This window comes from Orycteropus afer, unplaced genomic scaffold (genome assembly GCF_000298275.1).
Source record: "Orycteropus afer afer isolate SDZICR_OR568_19922 unplaced genomic scaffold, OryAfe1.0 scaffold00016, whole genome shotgun sequence".
NCBI lineage: Eukaryota > Metazoa > Chordata > Mammalia > Tubulidentata > Orycteropodidae > Orycteropus > Orycteropus afer.
In genome coordinates this window covers 20,224,783-20,244,076 of record NW_006921603.1, presented here as the reverse complement: position 1 = coordinate 20,244,076, position 19,294 = coordinate 20,224,783, and the positions used below count along the sequence as shown (strand labels likewise).

The following is a 19,294-nucleotide window of genomic DNA, read 5'->3' as shown; positions in this document are numbered from 1 at the left end:
CCATATGCCCTTGCTTTAAACCATGAATCATATCCAGTTCTTATGTGATGATCTTGAACTTCATCCAACTCATCTTTATCATAAATTTTAAAGTTCTTTAGGTACACATACATCTGAGAATTTTGATCATGTGATCTTTTTTGAAAGTCTGTGCTTGTACAATTCCTTCCTGTTGTAAAATTCTTTGACTTACTTAAAACAGTAATGTAAGTGTAGGTCTCCTCTGAACTTCTGCCTAAGTCATCAGATATATGTTTAAATTTGAATTGTTTTGGAAAGTTCATCTTTTTCTTCTTGTTTAAATAGGAATTCACTGACTGACGATGGCAGAAAAAGTCTTAGAGAAGTTAGGTATCCTGGATGATCAGGCAAAGACACTCTTGGCCCAAAGAGAAAAGGTACATAAAGACTAAAATATAATCATTTAAAAATTAACATTTCAAATATGAAAATTATTTTTACTTTTTAGTTAATGATGCATTTATATGAAGATATAAAATGATTTGTAAAAAATAATTATGTTAGTTGAGTCATCTACCTAAGTGGATACTATGAAGAATTAATATGCATGATAACTTCTATACACCCACCATGTAAGGTTATGATATGTGCCTAATCTGCTGAAGATGGAAAAAATCCTAAACAGACAAATATTAAATGTGGCTACTCCTATAGTTCCATTATGTGAAATATATAAAAAGTTATTCAGTTGGTTTATTAAAAAGAAAAAAAAAAAAACTATTTGGTATAGTTACCAAATTGGGAATAATTAAAACAGAAATTAAGTAAGTAAATTTTAAAAGGCAATACCTTATAAAAGTTAATATGAAGATATTAATAAAGAACACAGAAACCATGTTTTTGGCATATTGAAAAAACAAACAAAGCCACTGCCATCAAGTTGATTCTGACTCAATAGCGACCTTTTAGGACAAAGTAGAAGTGCCCCAAGGGAGCTCTGGTGGTACTGTGGTTAATGCATTAGGCTGCTAACCAAAAGATGTAGTGTAGTTCTGTAAAGATTTACAGGCTTGGAAAACCTATGGGGCTGTTCTACTCTGTTCTGTAGGGTTACAACAAGTCAGAATCAACTTGATGGCAGAAGAGTTTATTTGAGCACTGCCCCATATCTTTCCAAGGCTGTGAATCTTTACAGAAATAGACTGCCGCATCTTTTTCCTGCACAGCAGCTGGTGGTTTGAATCACCAACATTTTGGTTAGAAGCTGAATGTTTTAATCACTACACAACAAGAGCTCTTTAAGGAGCTCTGGTGGCACAGCGCTTATGGCATTTAACTACTAACCAGAAGGTTGGTGGTTCAGACCTATCAGCCACTCAGCAGAAGGCAGACAGGACAATCTACTTCCGTAAAGATTTATTGCCTTGGAAACCCAGTGGGGGGTGGCTATGAATCAAAATTGACTCAATGACAGTGGGTTTGATGAGCAATTTAATATCAGTTTTTACAAAAACTTGCAAAATAATATAGCAATGTGAATAAATGAGGTATATGTAAGGAGCAAAGGAGTTTGGGAACTTGGGAAGGTATCACAGAGAGGAACTCGTAAGTCAAAGAACTTTTTGTGAACCTGAAAATTGAAACGTTGATGCTTAAGTAAGAATTTGATTTTTCTATTCTTTCATACTTAATCTTCCTTCATTTAGAAAATAAAGCAGAGGAATATTGGTAAATGGAATAAATTCATTCTATTGTAGCTAGAAATTTTGAAAATTTTGAAATAGCAAACCAGAGCTAACTTATAAAATATCTTAAACACCAAAGTTCATCTCTTTTATATTTTTTTATTTAAATTGAAATATACTTTAGAAAACATAGACAACTTTTAATTTATCACTAAATGCCTTTTATATACATGTTTAAATTATGATTATTAGTAATAAAGTTTACCTTTTACTGAATGTTTCCTTTGTGCAAAGCATTTTTCATGAACTTTCTCATTTTGTGTTACTATTCAGAGTTTATGTGTTACTAATAAAACATTTTCTGAAAATTCTTTTAAAAGTTTATATAATCATCTTTCAAAACTTTTCTTATTTTTAAGCTTTAAAATTAAAACATACATTTGGAAATAAGTCAAGCAATATCTCAAAAACCAAAAATCAAACTCACTGTCATTGAGTTGATTCCAACTCACAGCAACCCCATTGAATTTCTGAGGCTGTAATTATTTAGGAAGCAGATCGCCCCATCTTCCTTCTGCAGAGCAGCTGGTGGGTTTGAACTGCTGACCTTCTGATTAGCAGCCAGATGCCTTATCCACTATGTCACCAGAGCTCCTTCAAGTATTATCTAGAGTTACATAAAAAAAAATAATTAATAGTCTTTGGCCTTTTCCTTCCAACACTTTCCCCTGAGGCAAACAAATGTTAGCAGTTGGAGGTTTTCCATTCACATCTTCTTTGATACTCTTATAAAGGTATGCATATATGCAATGCATATATCTACACACATTTATTTTTACATATATATTTTTTCATAATATATACACATACATATATACCTACATACATACATATATGAAGGTTAGATTTTCTTTATTTTCATTTCTTAATGACAAAAAAGGAGATAACAGATAACATGCAAATCACTTTGCTAATTACTTCTTTATCTTTTTTAAACTCTGTTTTGAAATAATTAAAGACTCACAGGAAGTTGAAAAAATAGGAGTCCTCTTCACTCATCAGCTTCTTCCAATGGTGACAACTTACATAGTTGTAATAAAATATCAAAACACTGGTATATTAATGTAAACTAGACTATAAAACCTTATTCAGTCTTCATTTTTTTGTCTGCATTCATTTGTATATGCATATGCATTCATTTGTGTATGTATGTGTTTGTATGTGTAGTTCTATACAATTTTATCCCATGTATAGATTCATGCAACCACCACTATAATCAAGATATAGCACTGTTCTACCACCACAAAAGGACTCACTAATGCTACTTCTTTGTATATCTCCACATCTCCATGCCATTCCCGTCTTTATCTCCTAGCAATCATTGAATTGTTTTCTATCTCTAGTTTTGTAATTTTGAGAATGTTATATAAATGGAATCATTCAGTATGTAAACTTTTGAGATTGACTTTTCACTAAGTGTAACACCCTTGAGATCCATCCAGGTTTTTGCATGAATCAATAGTTCATTCCTTTTATTGCTGAGTGGTGTTCCATTACATGGATGTAGACTTTTCATCATTCACTCGCTGCTCTTAAAAAAAAAACAACAAAAAACTACAGTGAACATTCATGCATAGGTTTTTGTGTGAACGTAACTTGTCTCTGCTCTGAGATAGATGGCTAGGAATGTGACTGCTGATGCTAATTGCTTTTTACACTTATCAATATATTGAAACACATCTTTCATCTCTGTAAATTCTTTTTCTTTTTTTAAATGTCTCCCATTTCTTTTTATTACATTTAATTTTCCTTTAACTGTGGGCATATTTATAATATTTGTAACAGCTGTTTTAATGTCTTTGTATCATCTAGTTCTATCATCTAGGTCATTTCTGTATCAGTTCCTATTGTTTCTCCATTAAAGGTTATATTTTCCTGATTTTTTGAATGGCTGGTAATTTTTGGTTGACTGATGGGATTTTACATAGTTGGTATGAGATTTTGATGCGTTCCTTAAGGAGTATTCCTACTAGAATGCATTTAAGATACTTTGAAGCAACTGGATCTTTTTGAGGTTTTATATTAAGCTTTATTAGAGTGGGTCTAAGGAAGCCTAGGGGAGCTCTGGTAGCATAGTGGCTAAGGCACTTGACTGCTAACCAGAAGGCTGGTGGTTCAAACCCACCAACCACTCCTCGGAAGGAAGATGGGGCAATCAACTTCCATAGTGATACTGCCTCAGAAACCCAAGGAGGACTCGCTATGAGTCGGTCCGACTTGATAGCACGTAACAACAACAACAAGAAGGAAGCCTAAGGCTAAGTTTGCCTGACTAATTAAGGTGATTCCCTTCTGAGTATTCTATCCAGTGCCTTGTGAGTTAGGAGGTCTCTCCACTCTGGTTGGAATAAAAGGGAACTATTTATCCCAGCCCTGTGTGAGTCCCAGGAATTGTTCAGCCTAGTTGCTTTCTTCCTCAGTCTCTCAGAGTTTCACTCCAAACATATGCAAATCATTACTCTGGTTTCTGTCTCCTAAACTTAGCAAGACCAAGACCCCAATCATTTGCGTGCCCCCTTGCTTCTGAATTTTAGAATTAAGGGGGAACCATAGATAGGAAATGAGGGCCTGCAGCCACAGAACAATGGCCTTAGAAGGTTGTTACTCAACCTCCTACCCTCTCCCCACAAAAAAAAACACTGCAATGGAGTCATTCTGATGCGTAGCAACTCTATAGGACAGAATAGAACTTCCCCATAGGGTTTTCAAAGCTGTAAATCTTTACAAAAGCAGATTGCCTCTGCCTCATCCTTCTCCCACAGAGTGGTTGGTGGTTCAAACTGCCAGTCTTTTGGTTAGCCATTAAGTGCCTTAGCCACTGCACCACCAAATACTCAGGGCCCCCAACTTTTTAAGTCGATAATACTTTTCCATTATAGCCATCCACATAAATTCTCTGTGTGTATATTAGTGTATAATAAAGTGAGGTTAATTTCTGTCCTTTCCATTCAGAATTTTACCTAGATGTAAAGTACTATTTTTTTTTTTTTTTTCTCTCTCAGTATTATACTTCTGCTTTGTTGCAGATAAACAAGCTTCAGAGTGGAGGAAGGAAAAAGTCTTTGATTACTCCTCTGACATTCAATTTTCAGTTGGAATTTGAAGAGCCTATTGCTAAATCTGCACTTAAGACAGGATCAAGGATTACAGAGGCTAAATCTTATGACATTGAAAAACAAAAAAGGTAACTGTCATAGCTAGTTCATAGCTTTCAATTTGGAGTTTTCAAGCATTATTACAGTTTTATTTTAGATGCAATCTATATTAAATGTAAACGTTGTCAAATATAGGTACATTTCATAATTTATGAAATTATGATTAAAATATTCTAAATTAGAATTCTTATTACACTTAGTTTAGAATGTATTATAATATTTCACTAATACAGATGGCAATTACAATTCTGAAATTTTAAAGGCTTTTCTTGAGCTCTACTATATTGCCCCAAATAAGTTTCAGGCTTTATTTCAAACTTTAACTGTTATAATTTAAGAAAAATATCTGCCTGGAAAACTAACTAAAGCAGTTTCTCTGTGTGCTTTTAAGCCTGAATATATCATACTTGCTCTTTCACTGGTATTGTGTATATGTATATATATGCTATATAATTTTCCAGGTATTAGAAATGTGGAGGAGAACCCAAGCAAAAGAAGTATTAAGATGTAGAATCAACAGAATTTCAGATCAATTGGACATTGGTGGCAATGTGGCTATTATCTCATTTATTCTGTTAACAACCCAATGTGTTAAGTTCCTTTTTTACAGATGAAAAATCCAAAGTCACACAGGTTACAATGGTAAAGGCTGAATTTAAACCCTAGAATCTGATTTCAGATGCACTCTTTATCACCACCTGTGGGAGTTAAGGTTATGTGTCAACTTGGCTAGACTGTGGTTTTGAGCAGTTGGACAACTGGGTGCAGTTATTCCCCATGATGAGATTAGAATCAACTCCATAGTTGAGCGGCTAATTAGTTGTGAGCAGCTAATTAGTAGCTCTGGTGGCATAGTGTCTAAGGTATTTGACTGTTAACTGGAAGGCTGGTGGTTCAAACCCACCAGCCACTCCTCAGAAGGAAGGTTGGGCAATTGGGCAATCTACTTTCGTAGTGATACCTCCTCGGAAACCCAAGGAAGGGTCATTATGAGTTGTGGCCTGCTTCCAGTATATATATATATATATATATATATATATATATATATATATATATAGGGAAGCTTTGGTGAAGGTCTCTAGCTTTTTGGCGTGCTTGGATCCTGCATCTGGCTGAATCTTCATGCAGTGGCCTGCTGTGCTGCCTGATGATTTCAAGTTTATTCCTGGACTTGAACCAGCGGTCTGCTGTGTGCCTGTTGATCTTGGGATTGTGTCATCCTACTTGGTGACCTTGGGTTCCTCAGCCTCAGCAGACAGCACCTGCATGAATTACAAGAAGCCTCCAGCTCCGGTGGGCCTGGAATAAAAGGCAGAACTGTAGCCCAAAGTCGAGGGGCCTTTACCCAACCTCTAGAGTTGGCACTCTGAACTAGGACTTCTAGCCTCCTAAACTGTAAGAGAATAAAGTCCTGTTTTTTGGTTAAAGCCATCTACTTGTGGTATTTCTGTTATAGCAGCACTAGAAAACCAAGACACAACCCCATTCAATAGGATTTTGTCATCCTTCCTGATTTTGGTGGCTAGGTGCATTATGGCACTTTGTATGTATGCAGGAAAAGTAAGCTGGGGCAAGATGATTAGAGTGGGAAGAGCTGGGTTTAATTTTGGATATGTTAAGTTTCAGATGTCCTTGGGCATTAAGATGCAAATGTCTGGAAGACATTTTGTCTTTAGCAGAAATAAATTTGAATGGTTTGCATAATTTAGTTTTATCACAAACTCCATACATTACTATTTTGTTTCTATTTACATAGACACAGCAATAACTTTACTTCAAAATCATTTAGAGAACTACCCATATTAAAGTGCAAGTTTAAAACAATACTCAGGAAAAATATGTATTAAATGAATATTGGGGATTTAGGGAAGGGGAAAATATTTATACACACACACAAACACACACACACATATTGTTATGTAACAGTATAATATAGTCCTAGTGACCCGTTTCAAAAAAAAAAAACAAATCTATTGCCATTGAGTCAATTCTGACTCATAGTGACTCTCATTGGGTTTCCAAGGCAGTAAATCTGTATGGAAGTAGAATGTTTCATCTTCCTTCCACAGAGAAGCTGGTGGGTTTGGTCCACCAACCTTCTAGTTAGCAGTCAAATGCCTTAGGTACTTTGCCACCAGAGATCCTTAGTGACCCATCAGATGCCTTTAAAGGCAATGTTGGTGTTATGTGCCATCGAGTCAGACCTGACTCATAGTGATCCTTCCATGGGTTGCCGAGGCAGTATCACTACGGAATTAGATTGCCCCATCTTCCTTCCAAGGAGTGGCTGGTGGGTTTGAACTGTCAGCCATCTTGTTAGCAGTCAAGTGTCTTAGGCACTATGCTACCAGAGCTCCCTTTTAAAGGCAATATATAATGTTTTCTGCTAGTATTTTGCAGGATGATGCTGTTATTACTCTTTAAGGCTATTTCCTAAGTAGTTTATAAAAGCGTCATTGAACCTGTGTTGATCACAGTATAACCCCTCAACAGCTGAGTAACATTCCTTGCACACAGTGTACATCTGGCTGACTGTAAAGTTTGAAGCCAGTGACAAAGTCAGAGTTTAAACTGCAAAACCAAAGAGGCACATATCTCCAAAGAACAAATAAATCTAAATTGACCAGCATTTAGAGGACTAAAATTAGCGCGTGTACACACACACACACACACACACAAATACAGCAAAAGTTCAAAAATTTAATAAGAATCAAGATATAACCTACACCAAAGGAAATAAAATTTGCTTGAAGAAGTCAAGAAAAAAATCTAGGACATGGAGATAAGTCCAAATAAGAGCATACATAGGAAATGTGTTCTAGGCCAAGGTAATAATATGTACAAAGAGTCAACCAGTGGCAAAAGAAAGTCTGACTTACTTGAGGAACCAAAAGTAGTTCAGTGTTGCTAGACATGAACAGGGTAAAAGATAGGGATCGGAAACTGAGTGGTAAGAAGTGGCACTAAAGAGAAATTATCAATTCTACCCAAAGCAATCTATACATTCAATGTAATCCCAATCCAGATCACATCAACATTCTTTAAAGTTATGGAAAAACCAATCACTAACTTTATATGGAAAGAAAAGAGACCTTGGATAAGCAAAGCATTATCGAAGAAGAAAAACAAAGTAGGAGGTCTCATACTCCCTGATCTTAAAACCTACTGTACAGCCACAGTAGTCATAACTGCCTGTTATTGGTACAACGACAGACATACAGATCAGTGGAATAGAATTGAGAACCCAGAAATAGATCCATAGACCTATGGTCAGTTGATCTTTGACAAAGGGCTGAAATCCATTAAATGGGGAAGAGAGTGTCTGTTTAACAAATGGTGCTGTCAAAACTGGATATCCATTTGCAGAAAAATGAAACAAGATCTGTACCTCACAAGATACACAAAAACTAACTCCAGATGGATCAAAAACTTAAATGTGAAACCTAAAACTATAAAGTTCATCAAGGAAAAAACTAGGGGAAAATGTAGGGGCTCTAATATATGCAAATGTAGGGGCTCTGGTGGCGTAGTGCCTAAGGCATCTGACTGCTAACCAGAAGGCTGGAGGTTCAAACCCACCAGCCACTCCTTGGAAGGAAGGTTGGGCAATCTACCTCTGTAGTGATACCACCTTGGAAACCCAAGGAGGGGTCGCTATGAGTTGGATCTGACTTGATAGCAGTGGGTTTGATTTTTTTGGAATATATGGCATAAATAGACTATCAAGCATAACCCAAAATGCACAAACAATAAAAGATAAACTAGATGAATGGGATCTTCTAAAAATTAAATTTTTATGTGCTTCCAAAGACTTCACCAAAAGAGTCAAAAGAGAACCTACAGATTGGGAAAAAATATTTGGCAATTACGTAATTGACAAGGGACTTATCTCTAGAATTCATAGAAAACTACAACACTTCAACAACAAAAAGACAAATAATCCAATTAAAAATTGGGCAGAAGACATGAATAGACACTTCACCAAAGAGGACATTCAGGCAGCCAAAAAACATATGAAGAAATGCTCACAATCATTGGCCATTGTTGTTGTTGTTGTTATGTGCCGTCGAGTCAGCCCCGACTCATAGCGACCCCTCCTTGGGTTTCTGAGGCAGTATCACTATGGAAGTAGGATTGCCCAACCTTCCTTCTGAGGAGTGGCTGATGGGTTTGAACCGCCAACCATCTGGTGAGCAGTCAAGTGCCTTAGCCACTATGCTACCAGAGCTTAGCCATTAGAGAAATGCAAATCAAAACAACAATGAGATACCATTTTTCCTAAGCACCAGTAGCAAAGTTCAATAAGACAGAAAACAACAAATGCTGGCAAAAATGTAAAGAGATTGAGACTCTCATACACTGTTGGTGGGACTTTCAAATGATACAACCACTGTGGAAAGTAGTATTTCAATTCCTTAAAAAGTTGGAATTAGAAATACCATTTGACCCAACCATTCCATTATTAATTATATATCCTAAAGAAGTGAGAGCCAGCACAAGAACAGATATATGCACACCCATGTTCATTGCAGCACTATTTACAATAGCCAAAAGATGGAAACAATCTAGGTGCCCATCAACAGAAGAATGGATAACCAAACTATGGTACATACACAACGGAATACTGTGCAACCCTAAAGAATAACGTAGAATCTGCAAAACACCACATAACGTAGATGAACTTGGAGGACATTATGCTGAGTGAAATAAATCCATCACAGAAGAACAAATATTATATTAGTCCTTTATGGTAAAAAGTCAAGAAAAGGTTTATATATGGAAGGAAATTTTCTTTTTTGGTTACCAGGGATGGGAGGGGAGGGGAGGGAACACTATTAGATAGGTGAGACAAGTACTTATTTGGGTGAAGAGAAGGGCAATGTACCAAATGTGAGTGATCAACACAGCGGCATTGAGGAAGAGGAAGACATAGAGAGGTACATGGGAGGTACAGATAACAAAGTTGAATTCTTTTGCACATACAGTATTGTGCTGTCAGTGAAGACAAACATTGATGTATGAGTGGCTAGATGGGTGGACAGGCTGAACTATTAGGTATGTCCATGCAGGGGGAAGTGTGCCCAAGACCATGTATAGGGCTGGCAGATAATGTTTCTACAAGTGTATTTGTATGTTCTGTAAGAATTTCCAGATATATAGTAGAGCTGACAAAGGACAAGGTTGTAGTCACTTCTTGGCCACTGCCAGCTACCCAGAGGGAGAGAATAGTTGGACTTTTGGGCTCAGGACCATAATCACAGGGGACATCAAGCTCAGTTGCCATAACATACTACACAAAAACATTTTTCCATATCCTACTTTGGCAAGTAGTGACTAGGATATTACAAGCTTCCAAGTGGTCATCTAGATGCAATGATGGATCTCTCCTTGTCCAGAGCAAAGAGGAATGATGAAAACCAAAGATGCATGAAAACAATTAGTCCAAGTGACTGTTAAAACTATGCGATCCTCAGCCTATATGACTACAAGACCAGAACTAGGTGGTGTCCAGCTACCACTGTCAACCACTTGTGTATGGGAGGTATCTATGTAAGAGAGACTGGATAGAAAGGGAGAACAATGTGGAAGAAAACTCAAAATCATTTTTTTTTAAAAAAAGGATCAGGTTTGCTGTCTGATAGAACCTGATGGAATCCCTGAGACCACGGCCCCTAGCTGCCCTCCAGTCTGGAATTGAATACACTCCTGTGGCTTCTAGCCAAACAAAAGACAGGCATATGAGCTGAACATTTACATAAGGTAAATACAGTCCTTGGAGAAATCAATCATGGAAGAATAGAAGGGCTGTGTATGCACAGGGAGATATTTCGAGGGACAGGAGTGCATGGGAGGGAAGGACACAGGGAAGAAGTAACTATGTGGAGGAAGAGAGAGAGGAGCGTTGCATTGTGAGAAATTGCAGTCAATGTCATAGAAAAAGTGTATGTGAGCTGCTGTATGGAAAGTGAATTTGCTCTGTAAACTTTCACCCAAATCACAATAAAAATTAAAAAAAAAAAAAAGAAGAAGAAGAAAGAAAGAAATGACATTGAAGAGTTTAGGGAAGGTCAGGTAACAAAGGGCCTTATAAACCAGATAAAGAATTTTGACAATCTCCTAAAGCAGAGAGCAGTCAGGGAAGGGTTTAAACAGGACAATGCACACTCAGATTTGCAGTTTAGAAATATCATGAAGTAGGAAAGGAGATAGTTAAAAAGTATGAGGGCAGAAAGGTTCTACTATAAAAATGATCTATTGTTGCACTGTCTATATTTTTGTTGTACCATCAAGTACATAGCAACCCTATGTACAACAGAAAAAAATACTGCCTGGTCCTTCACCATTATCACCATCATTGTTATGTTTGAGCCCATTTTTGCAGCCACTCTGCCAATCCATCTTAAGAGTCTTCCTCTTTCTCGTTGACCCTCTACTTTGCCAAGCATAATGTCCTTCTCCAGAGACTGGTCTCTCCTGATAACATCTAAATTAAATGAGATGAAGTCTCATCATCCTCACTTCTAAGGAACATTTCTGGCTGTACTTCTGCCAACACAGATTTGAATAAGTATGGTGAAAAGATACAACCCTGACGCACACCTTTCCTGATTTTAAATCATGTAAACTCAACTCACTGCCGTTGAGTCAGATACGACCCTCAGCGACCCTTCCTTGAGTTTACGAAATGATATCGCTACAGAAGTAGATTGCCCAATCTTCCTTCCAAGGAGTGGCTGGTGGGTTTGAACCACCAGGCTTACTGGTTAGCATTCAAATGCCTTAGGCAGTACACCACCAGAGCTCCCTTAAATCATGTAGTGTTCTCTTATTTTGTTTGAACAACTGCTTCTTGGTTTTTTATTGTATACATTAAATTCCTCCAACCTTGAGATGCAGCTCCTGGTCTTATAACTTACGTGTTTTATAACTTAAGTCAGAATACCAATCAATAAAAGTGCTTGCAAAACTCACTCTTACACTAAGCCAACACACTAGATCTCATTCATACAGTTTTCAGTTTAACCTAAATCTTGCATTATAACCAAATCAAAGTCACTGTCATCGAGTCAATTTTGACTCAGAGCGATTCCCTTTGGGTTTCCAAGGTGGTAAATCTTTACAGAAGTGAATTGCCCAGTCTTCCTTCCACAAAGTGGCTGGTGGGTTTGAACTGCTAACCTTCTGGTTAGCAATCAAATGCATTAGAGACTACACCACCACACACACACCAAAAAAATACTCTCACTCCCATCGAGTCAGATCCGACTCATAGCAACCCCTAGAGTTTCCAAGGCAGTATCACTGCAGAAGTAGATTGCCCAATCTTCCTTCTGAGGAGTGGCTGATAGGTTTGAACCACCAGCCTTCTAGTTAGTAGTCAAATGTCTTAGGCACTACACCACCAGAGCGCCTTGACTACACCACCAGAGTTACTATTTGACACTCTATCCTCTTGCTATTCAAAGTGTGGTCTTTCATCCAGCAGTATTGACATCACCTGGAAATTTTTTTGAAACACAGAATCTCTATTGCCATCCCAGACCTCTGAATCAGAAGCTGCATTTAACTAGAGTCCCCAAGTGATTTACTGGTGGTTTAATGGTAGAATTCTCACCTTCCGTGCAGAAGACCTAGGTTTGATTCCTGGCCAATATACCTCATGTACAGCCACCACCATCTGTCAGTGGAGGCTAGTGTGTTGCTATAATGTTGAACAAGTTCCCGTGGAGCTTCCAAACTAAAATGGACTGGGATGAAAGGCTGACAATCTATTTCTGAGAATCCAGTATGGTTGGTAACAGAGCAATCCACAACTGATCATGGAATGGCTCAGGATTGGGCATTGTTTTATTCTGTTGTGCATGGGGTCACTATGAGTTGGGACCAATTTGATGACAGTTAACAATAACCAAGTGATTCATATGGCTCTAGCCCCACCCACCTACCACTGTGAAGTTGATTCTGACTCATAACAACCCTATGTTGTGTTGTTATGTGCCATCGAGTCAGACCCGACTCATAACGACCCCTCCTTGGGTTTCAAGGTGGTATCACTTACGGAAGTAGATTGCCCAACCTTCCTTCCGAGGAGTGGCTGGTGGGTTTGAACCACCAGCCTTCTGGTTAGCAGTCAAGTGCCTTAAGCACTATGCTACCAGAGCTCCTATTAACCCTATGTTGTTGTTGTTGTTATGTGCCGTCGAGTTGGCCCTGACTCATAGCGACCCCTCCTTGGGTTTCCGAGGCAGTATCACTATGGAAGTAGGATTGCCCAACCTTCCTTCCGAGGAGTGGCTGGTGGGTTTGAACCGCCAGCTGTCTGGTTAGCAGGCAATTGTCTTAGCCACTATGCTACCAGAGCTCCCATTAACCCTATAGGGCACAGTAAAACTGTTCCATAGGGTTTCCAAGGCTATAAATCTTTATAGAAGCAGACTGCTGCATCTTTCTCATGCAGAGAGGCTGGTAGGTTTGAACCACTGAACTTTTGGTTAGCAGCTAAGTGCTTTAACCACTGTACCACTCAGTGGCTCTCAAACCTGAAGATGCATCAGAAGCATCTGGAGAATCTGTTAAAACGGATTACTGGGTTCCATTCCCAGAGTTTCTGACCCAGTAGTTCTGGGCTAAAACCACAAACCAAACTCTCTGCCATTGAGTTGAATCAAACTCATAGTGACCCCACTGGGTTTCTGTGGTGGTAAATCTTCACGGAAGTAGATATCCCCATCTTTCTTCCAAGGAGTGGCTAGTGGATTTGAACTACCAACCTTCTGGTTAGCAGCCAAATGCCTTAAGCACTGAGCCACCAGAGCTCCTTAGGTCTGGACTAGCACCTGACAATTGGTAGCATAGTGGCTAAGACACTTGCCTGCTAACCAGACGGCTGGCGGTTCATACCCACCAGCCACTCCTCGGAAGGAAGGCTGGGCAATCCTACTTCCGTAGTGATACTGTCTCGGAAACCTAAGGAGGGGTCGCTATGAGTCAGGGCTGACTCGACGGCACATAACAACAACAACAACAACAACATGTTTCCAGGTGGTACTGATGCTGCTGGTGTAGAGACCACCCTTTGAGAACAACTGCTCTAGTTTATGTCCCACTCTAATTATGCATTTGTTCCAATTTTTTTTTTCTTGGCCTCATGAATTGGTGCTGTGGTCACCTAATTGGTGGAACCTATCCATGTTTAGAATCTGTAGCTTTTGAGTAGTAGCAGTAGAGTAAGAAGGAGCTCTGGTGGTGTAGTGCCTAAGGCATTTGACTACTAACCAGAAGGCTGGGGTTTCAAACTCACCAGCCATTCCTTGGAAGGAAGACTGGGCAATCTATTTCTATAGTGATACCACCTCAGAAACCCAACCAAGGGGGGGGTCACTATGAGTCAAATTGACTCAAGGGCAGTAAGTTTGGCTTTTTTTTCTTCTTCAGTACAGTAAGAATCACCTGGGGATCTTGTTATTATGTAGATTCTATTTCACTAAATCTGGGGTGGAAATGCACATTCTCAGTAGGGCACTGAACTGGAATGAACTCGTTTGAAACCCTGTTTGAGAACACATTAGCATCACCTAGGGAGCTTTAAAATACTTAGATTCTAATTTAATTAGTTTGGAATGGCCCCCTGCATCAGTATTTTAAAAAGATTCCCCCAAATGATTCTTGCATAAAGCTGGGATTAAGAGCCATTGGCTTAGAGTTAAAAAAAAAAAAAAAAAAAAAAAACCTCCTTGTGTTTCTTTCTCATTTACTCCCAGAGAGATCTTTTCCATATCACTATTAGCTCAGGATTTCAACATTTCCCTTGGATAGACAGGAACTGATAAAAAGGATAGCCACCTATACTCAAAATGTATTGGAAGAATTTTCCCAGGATTATTCTCCTGATCAGAGAGTTTTATGATCATTCAACATCTCTGTCTTCTGGTCTTAGTTTATGTATAGTCTGAGATTTTTCCATGAACATCAAACCTACTTTTTCCTGCAACTGTTTATAATTGGACCTTTAGAAAAAAGAGCCATACTTGTTTTAACAAAAATTACTTTAAAAAAACACCTGGAGCATAGTAATTTCTTTTTTTCTGGACAGAAAAATTAAATTTCTCCATTACCTCAGCATTCAGTACCATATCAGGTGAAAATGACAGTTTACTTTAAAGGACTTACAAAGTAGTAAGAGATAGATAACACATTAGGGACAAACAGACAAATTAGAAAAACTTTTCATTTGAAGAAGTACTTTTTAAAAAAACACCCTAAAATAAGACTTTTTAAAAGAATATTCCTTTCATAAATAGTTTTGTAAGAGAAGGATAAACTTGTTGTTCTGGTTACCTAGTGCCACTCTGACAGAAATATACCACAAATGGGATGGCCTTAACAAACAAGAGTTTATTCTTACAATTTGGAGCCTTTAAGTCCAAGTTCAAAGTGCCAGGCTCTAGGGGCTGGGTGAAAGCCCCTCAACCTTGGGGTCCAGCTCTGCCTCCTGCTCCCAGCCCACAGAAGCTAGAGGCTTTTCTTCACTCAGACAGCTGCTGACTGCTGAGGCTGAGAAGCCCCAAGGTTGACAAGTAAAAGGGCACAGTCCCGATGTTACCAATCCACATGGCAGGTCATTAACTTAAGACCATTGTAAGTACCAGGGTCGGCAGAATGTAGCAGGCTACTGTACAACGACATGTCTACATGCAGGGTCCAAGCGTGCCAAAGGCTGGAGAACATTCTCAAAACTTCTTATATACAGGAAGCAGACCACATACCCAAAGGCAGCTACTCAGCTACTCCCAGTAGATTCCACCATGGAGTTGATTGCCAGTCTCATCATGGGGAATACTACATCCAGCTGCCCAGCCACTCAACCAGGCCCAGCCAAGTTGATATACAAACATAACCATCACACTTGTATAGTACATTAAATACATAATTAAATAGAAATGTCAAATATGTTCATAGAGTCAGCTTATAATGAAATTGACTAAATTCCTTTCTCCTCATTCTAGTTCAATATACACCATATATACTCCATATGACATTAGTGCAGCATGGAGAATAAGAGGGTGGGATTTATAGAGTGGTTGCCTATATTCAATTCCTAACAGGCTCTGTGACCTTGGACAAATACATAACGTCTCTGTGCCTAAGTTGCTTCATCTTTACAATGTGATAATAATAATATCTGTCCACAAGGTTGTTGTGAGAATTAATTGAGTTAATACATGTGAACAATTCAAAATGCCCCCAGGATATAATTGTTGTTAGCTGCTGTCCAGTCAGCAGCTGACTCCTGGCAATCCCATATGTTATAGAGTAGAATTGCTCCATTGGGCTTCCTAGGCTTTAATCTTTACAGAAGCAAATCACCAGGAATTTTTTTCTGCAGAGCTGCTAGGTGGGTTTGAACCGACAACTTTTAGGTTGGCTGTTCATTACAATCACTTGAGAGGTTTGGGGAAAAAAGTAGGCTGGGTTCCACCCTAGAGATTTGATTTCACTGGTAAGGAAGAGCCTGTACCTAGATTTTTTTTTTTTTTTTTTTCCAAAGCATCTCAGATGATTCTAATCTACAGCTAGAGGTTTGAGAAACATTGCTAGAAGCCTCCTCATTTCCCATTCTCTCTATTAGGGGACCCTAGAGTGACAGCCTGTTTACTACTGGTCCACTGCCATGGTCCTTAAGTGAGTGCTTAAATTTCTTCTCCTAAACTCACAAGCTAGAAAATTCACTGCTCTCAAGTGGAGGACTGTGAGGGATACAGAGGGGGAACAGAGAGAAGTCTCACAGAGCATGCAGTGGAAGTTCCTCTACTTGGAAACATGGGAAGTGGGGAAAAAGTTTCTCTTTGGCAGTGAGAATTTAGAATAAGCCTGACAGGAAATAGTTGGAAGGAAATGACAATCACATTTACCTTTTATTTGTGTCACCATGGCTACATTGAGAACAGCCTGTGCAAGACAAGAGTGACAGCAGGGATTGCAGATAAAAGAAAGCTAGAGAAGTATAGTAATTCAGATGAGAGATGAAGGAGTCTTAGACTAGGGTGGAAGTAAGGAGGAAAGAAGTGGTTGAATCTGATATTTCAAAGAAAGACCTAGAGAGATCTGCTGGGGTACTGAAGAGTAAAGAATGAGAGAAAGGAATCCAGAATGACTGCAACATTTTTGTCCTAAGCCTGTGGCTGAATGGGGATCAGGAAGCCTGGGTGAGGAACATACTGGGAAAAGGATGGAATCAAGAATTTACTTTTGAACATCTTAGATTTGAGATGCCTATAATACATCTAAATGTATACATTCATGGATATGTAAATCTGAAACGAAGAGAAAAAGTTGAGAGCTAAACTATAAATCTGGGTGCCATTAGGCTTTAGGTAATATTTAAAGGTGTTGGACTGAATGATATCAACTGAGAGTAAGTATCTGAGATCTCAGGTCTGAATCATGTGTAGCTCCAACATTTAGAGGTATGTTGTTGTTGTTAGTTGCCGCCAACTTTACTCCAACTTGTGGAGACCTTAAGTGTATATGACAGAACAAAATATAGCCTGGTTTTGTGCAATTTTCATGATCATTGATATGTTTCAACTGTTGTTGCTGCTATTGTGTCAAACCATCTTATTGTTGGTTTCCCTCATTTTCACTGAATCTCTACTTTTAGAGGAAATAAATGTCATTAATTATATAACATTATACTTTAACTTCTGGACCTACGATCAGACAAGTTGTAGGATGACATCAAAAGAAAGGAAGAGAAGACCAAAATGGATGTCAGAAGAGACTCTCAAACTTGCGTTTGAATGGAGAGTATGGAAGTACACGAAATGAAGAAATGATGAAGTAAAAGAGCTGAACAGAAGATTTTAAAAAGCAGCTTTATGACTGGTACACCATGTGATCCTCAGCCTGTATGACTAGGAGACCAGAAGAACTAGCTGCTGCCTGGCTACCACTGTCAACCACTTGGAGGGGGATCTATGTAGGAAATCTTGAATAGAGTAGAAGAACAATGTGGAATAAAACTCACAATCATTGGGGGGGAAAAAAAGGGACCAGGTTTGCTGGTCTGATAGTGCCTGATGGAACCTCTGAGACTACGGCCCCTAGCTGCCCTTCAGGTCTGGAACTGAACCCACTCCCGTGACTTCCAGCCAAACAAAAGATAGGCATATGAGCTGAACATTTACATTAGATAAATACAGTCCTTGGAGAGAACAATCATGGGAGAATAGAAGGGCTGTGTATGCACAGGGAGACTGCTCAGGTGGCAGAAGTGCATGGAGGGAAGGACACAGGGAAGAGGTAACTATGGGGAGGAAGTAGGAAGGTAGCTGTTGCATTGTGGTAAATTGTAGTCAATGTCATGAGACAAAGTGTATGTGAGTTGCTGTATGGAAAGTGAATTTGCTCTGTAAACTTTCACCCAAATCACAATTTAAAACAAAACAAAACAAAAGGCAGCTAGAGAAGACAAAGTAAAGAATTATAATGAAATGTGCAAAGAACAGGAGTTAGATGGAGTTAGATCTCGAGATGAAAGAACTGAAGGAAAAAGTCAAGCCTCAAGTTGCAATATTGAAGGATTCTATGGGCAAAATACTGAATGATGCAGGAAGCATCAAGAGAAGATGGGCGGAATACAGAGCCACTGTACTAAAAAGAACTGGTTATCTTATCTGAGGTCTGCGCTGTACCCAATTCACTGACCTACCACTTTGCCTCAGGTATGGGAATGTCCCCAATATCTCATTTAACTAACTTTCAGCATGTTTTTCTGAAAGTGTTATCAGCTCATGAATGTCCTCAAGTCTATCACAATAATAGATAGTCTCCTGTCCCTATCTACTTTAAATAACTGTTACTAATATTTTCAGCTCTTGCCCAATCAGTCCCAATCTTTCACATTTTGTGCTATAATAATACTAATATAACAGCATACAAATCTACGTAACTGGGACTTTACCACATTTCTCCAAACTTAATTTTTGGGATTAGTTTTGTAAATTATCATATCATTTTAATTTATATTTTTATTTCTTCCAGGTGTATCACCTTCAAAAGTGATCCTGAACATACAAACAAACATTTTGAAAACTCAAATTTAAGACTATGCTTTAATCCAACAAATGCAAAAATACAAGAAAATAAATCAATAGGTAAATATTTGTGTAACATAATATTTACTTCAACTTTGAGAATGATTTATTCTTGGGGCTTTATTATATATATTTATTATTTTATTGTTTATTATTTATACTAATGTATGTCTTAAAATTTCTTGAGAATTTGATGCCTCTGTTAAAGGCATTTGCATGGAAGTATATAAATTATAAGTATGTTGTTGTTGTTGTTATGTGCCGTCGAGTCGGCCCCGACTCATAGCGACCCCTCCTTGGGTTTCCGAGGCAGTATCACTACGGAAGTAGGATTGCC

The 19,294-nt window shown here is 38.4% G+C and overlaps 1 protein-coding gene across 1 annotated transcript in view; it reads left to right on the top strand.

Moving 5' to 3' along the window:
* The first annotated feature begins 323 nt into the window (after window positions 1-323).
* The window catches only part of CUNH1orf141 (chromosome unknown C1orf141 homolog), a 40,109-nt gene continuing 21,138 nt past the window's right edge, over window positions 324-19,294 (top strand). The window contains exons 1-3 of the mRNA XM_042783357.1: window positions 324-398; window positions 4,733-4,890; window positions 18,905-19,017. Of these exons, the coding sequence (XP_042639291.1) occupies window positions 324-398; window positions 4,733-4,890; window positions 18,905-19,017 (346 nt within the window). The remainder of the gene's footprint in view (window positions 399-4,732; window positions 4,891-18,904; window positions 19,018-19,294) is intronic.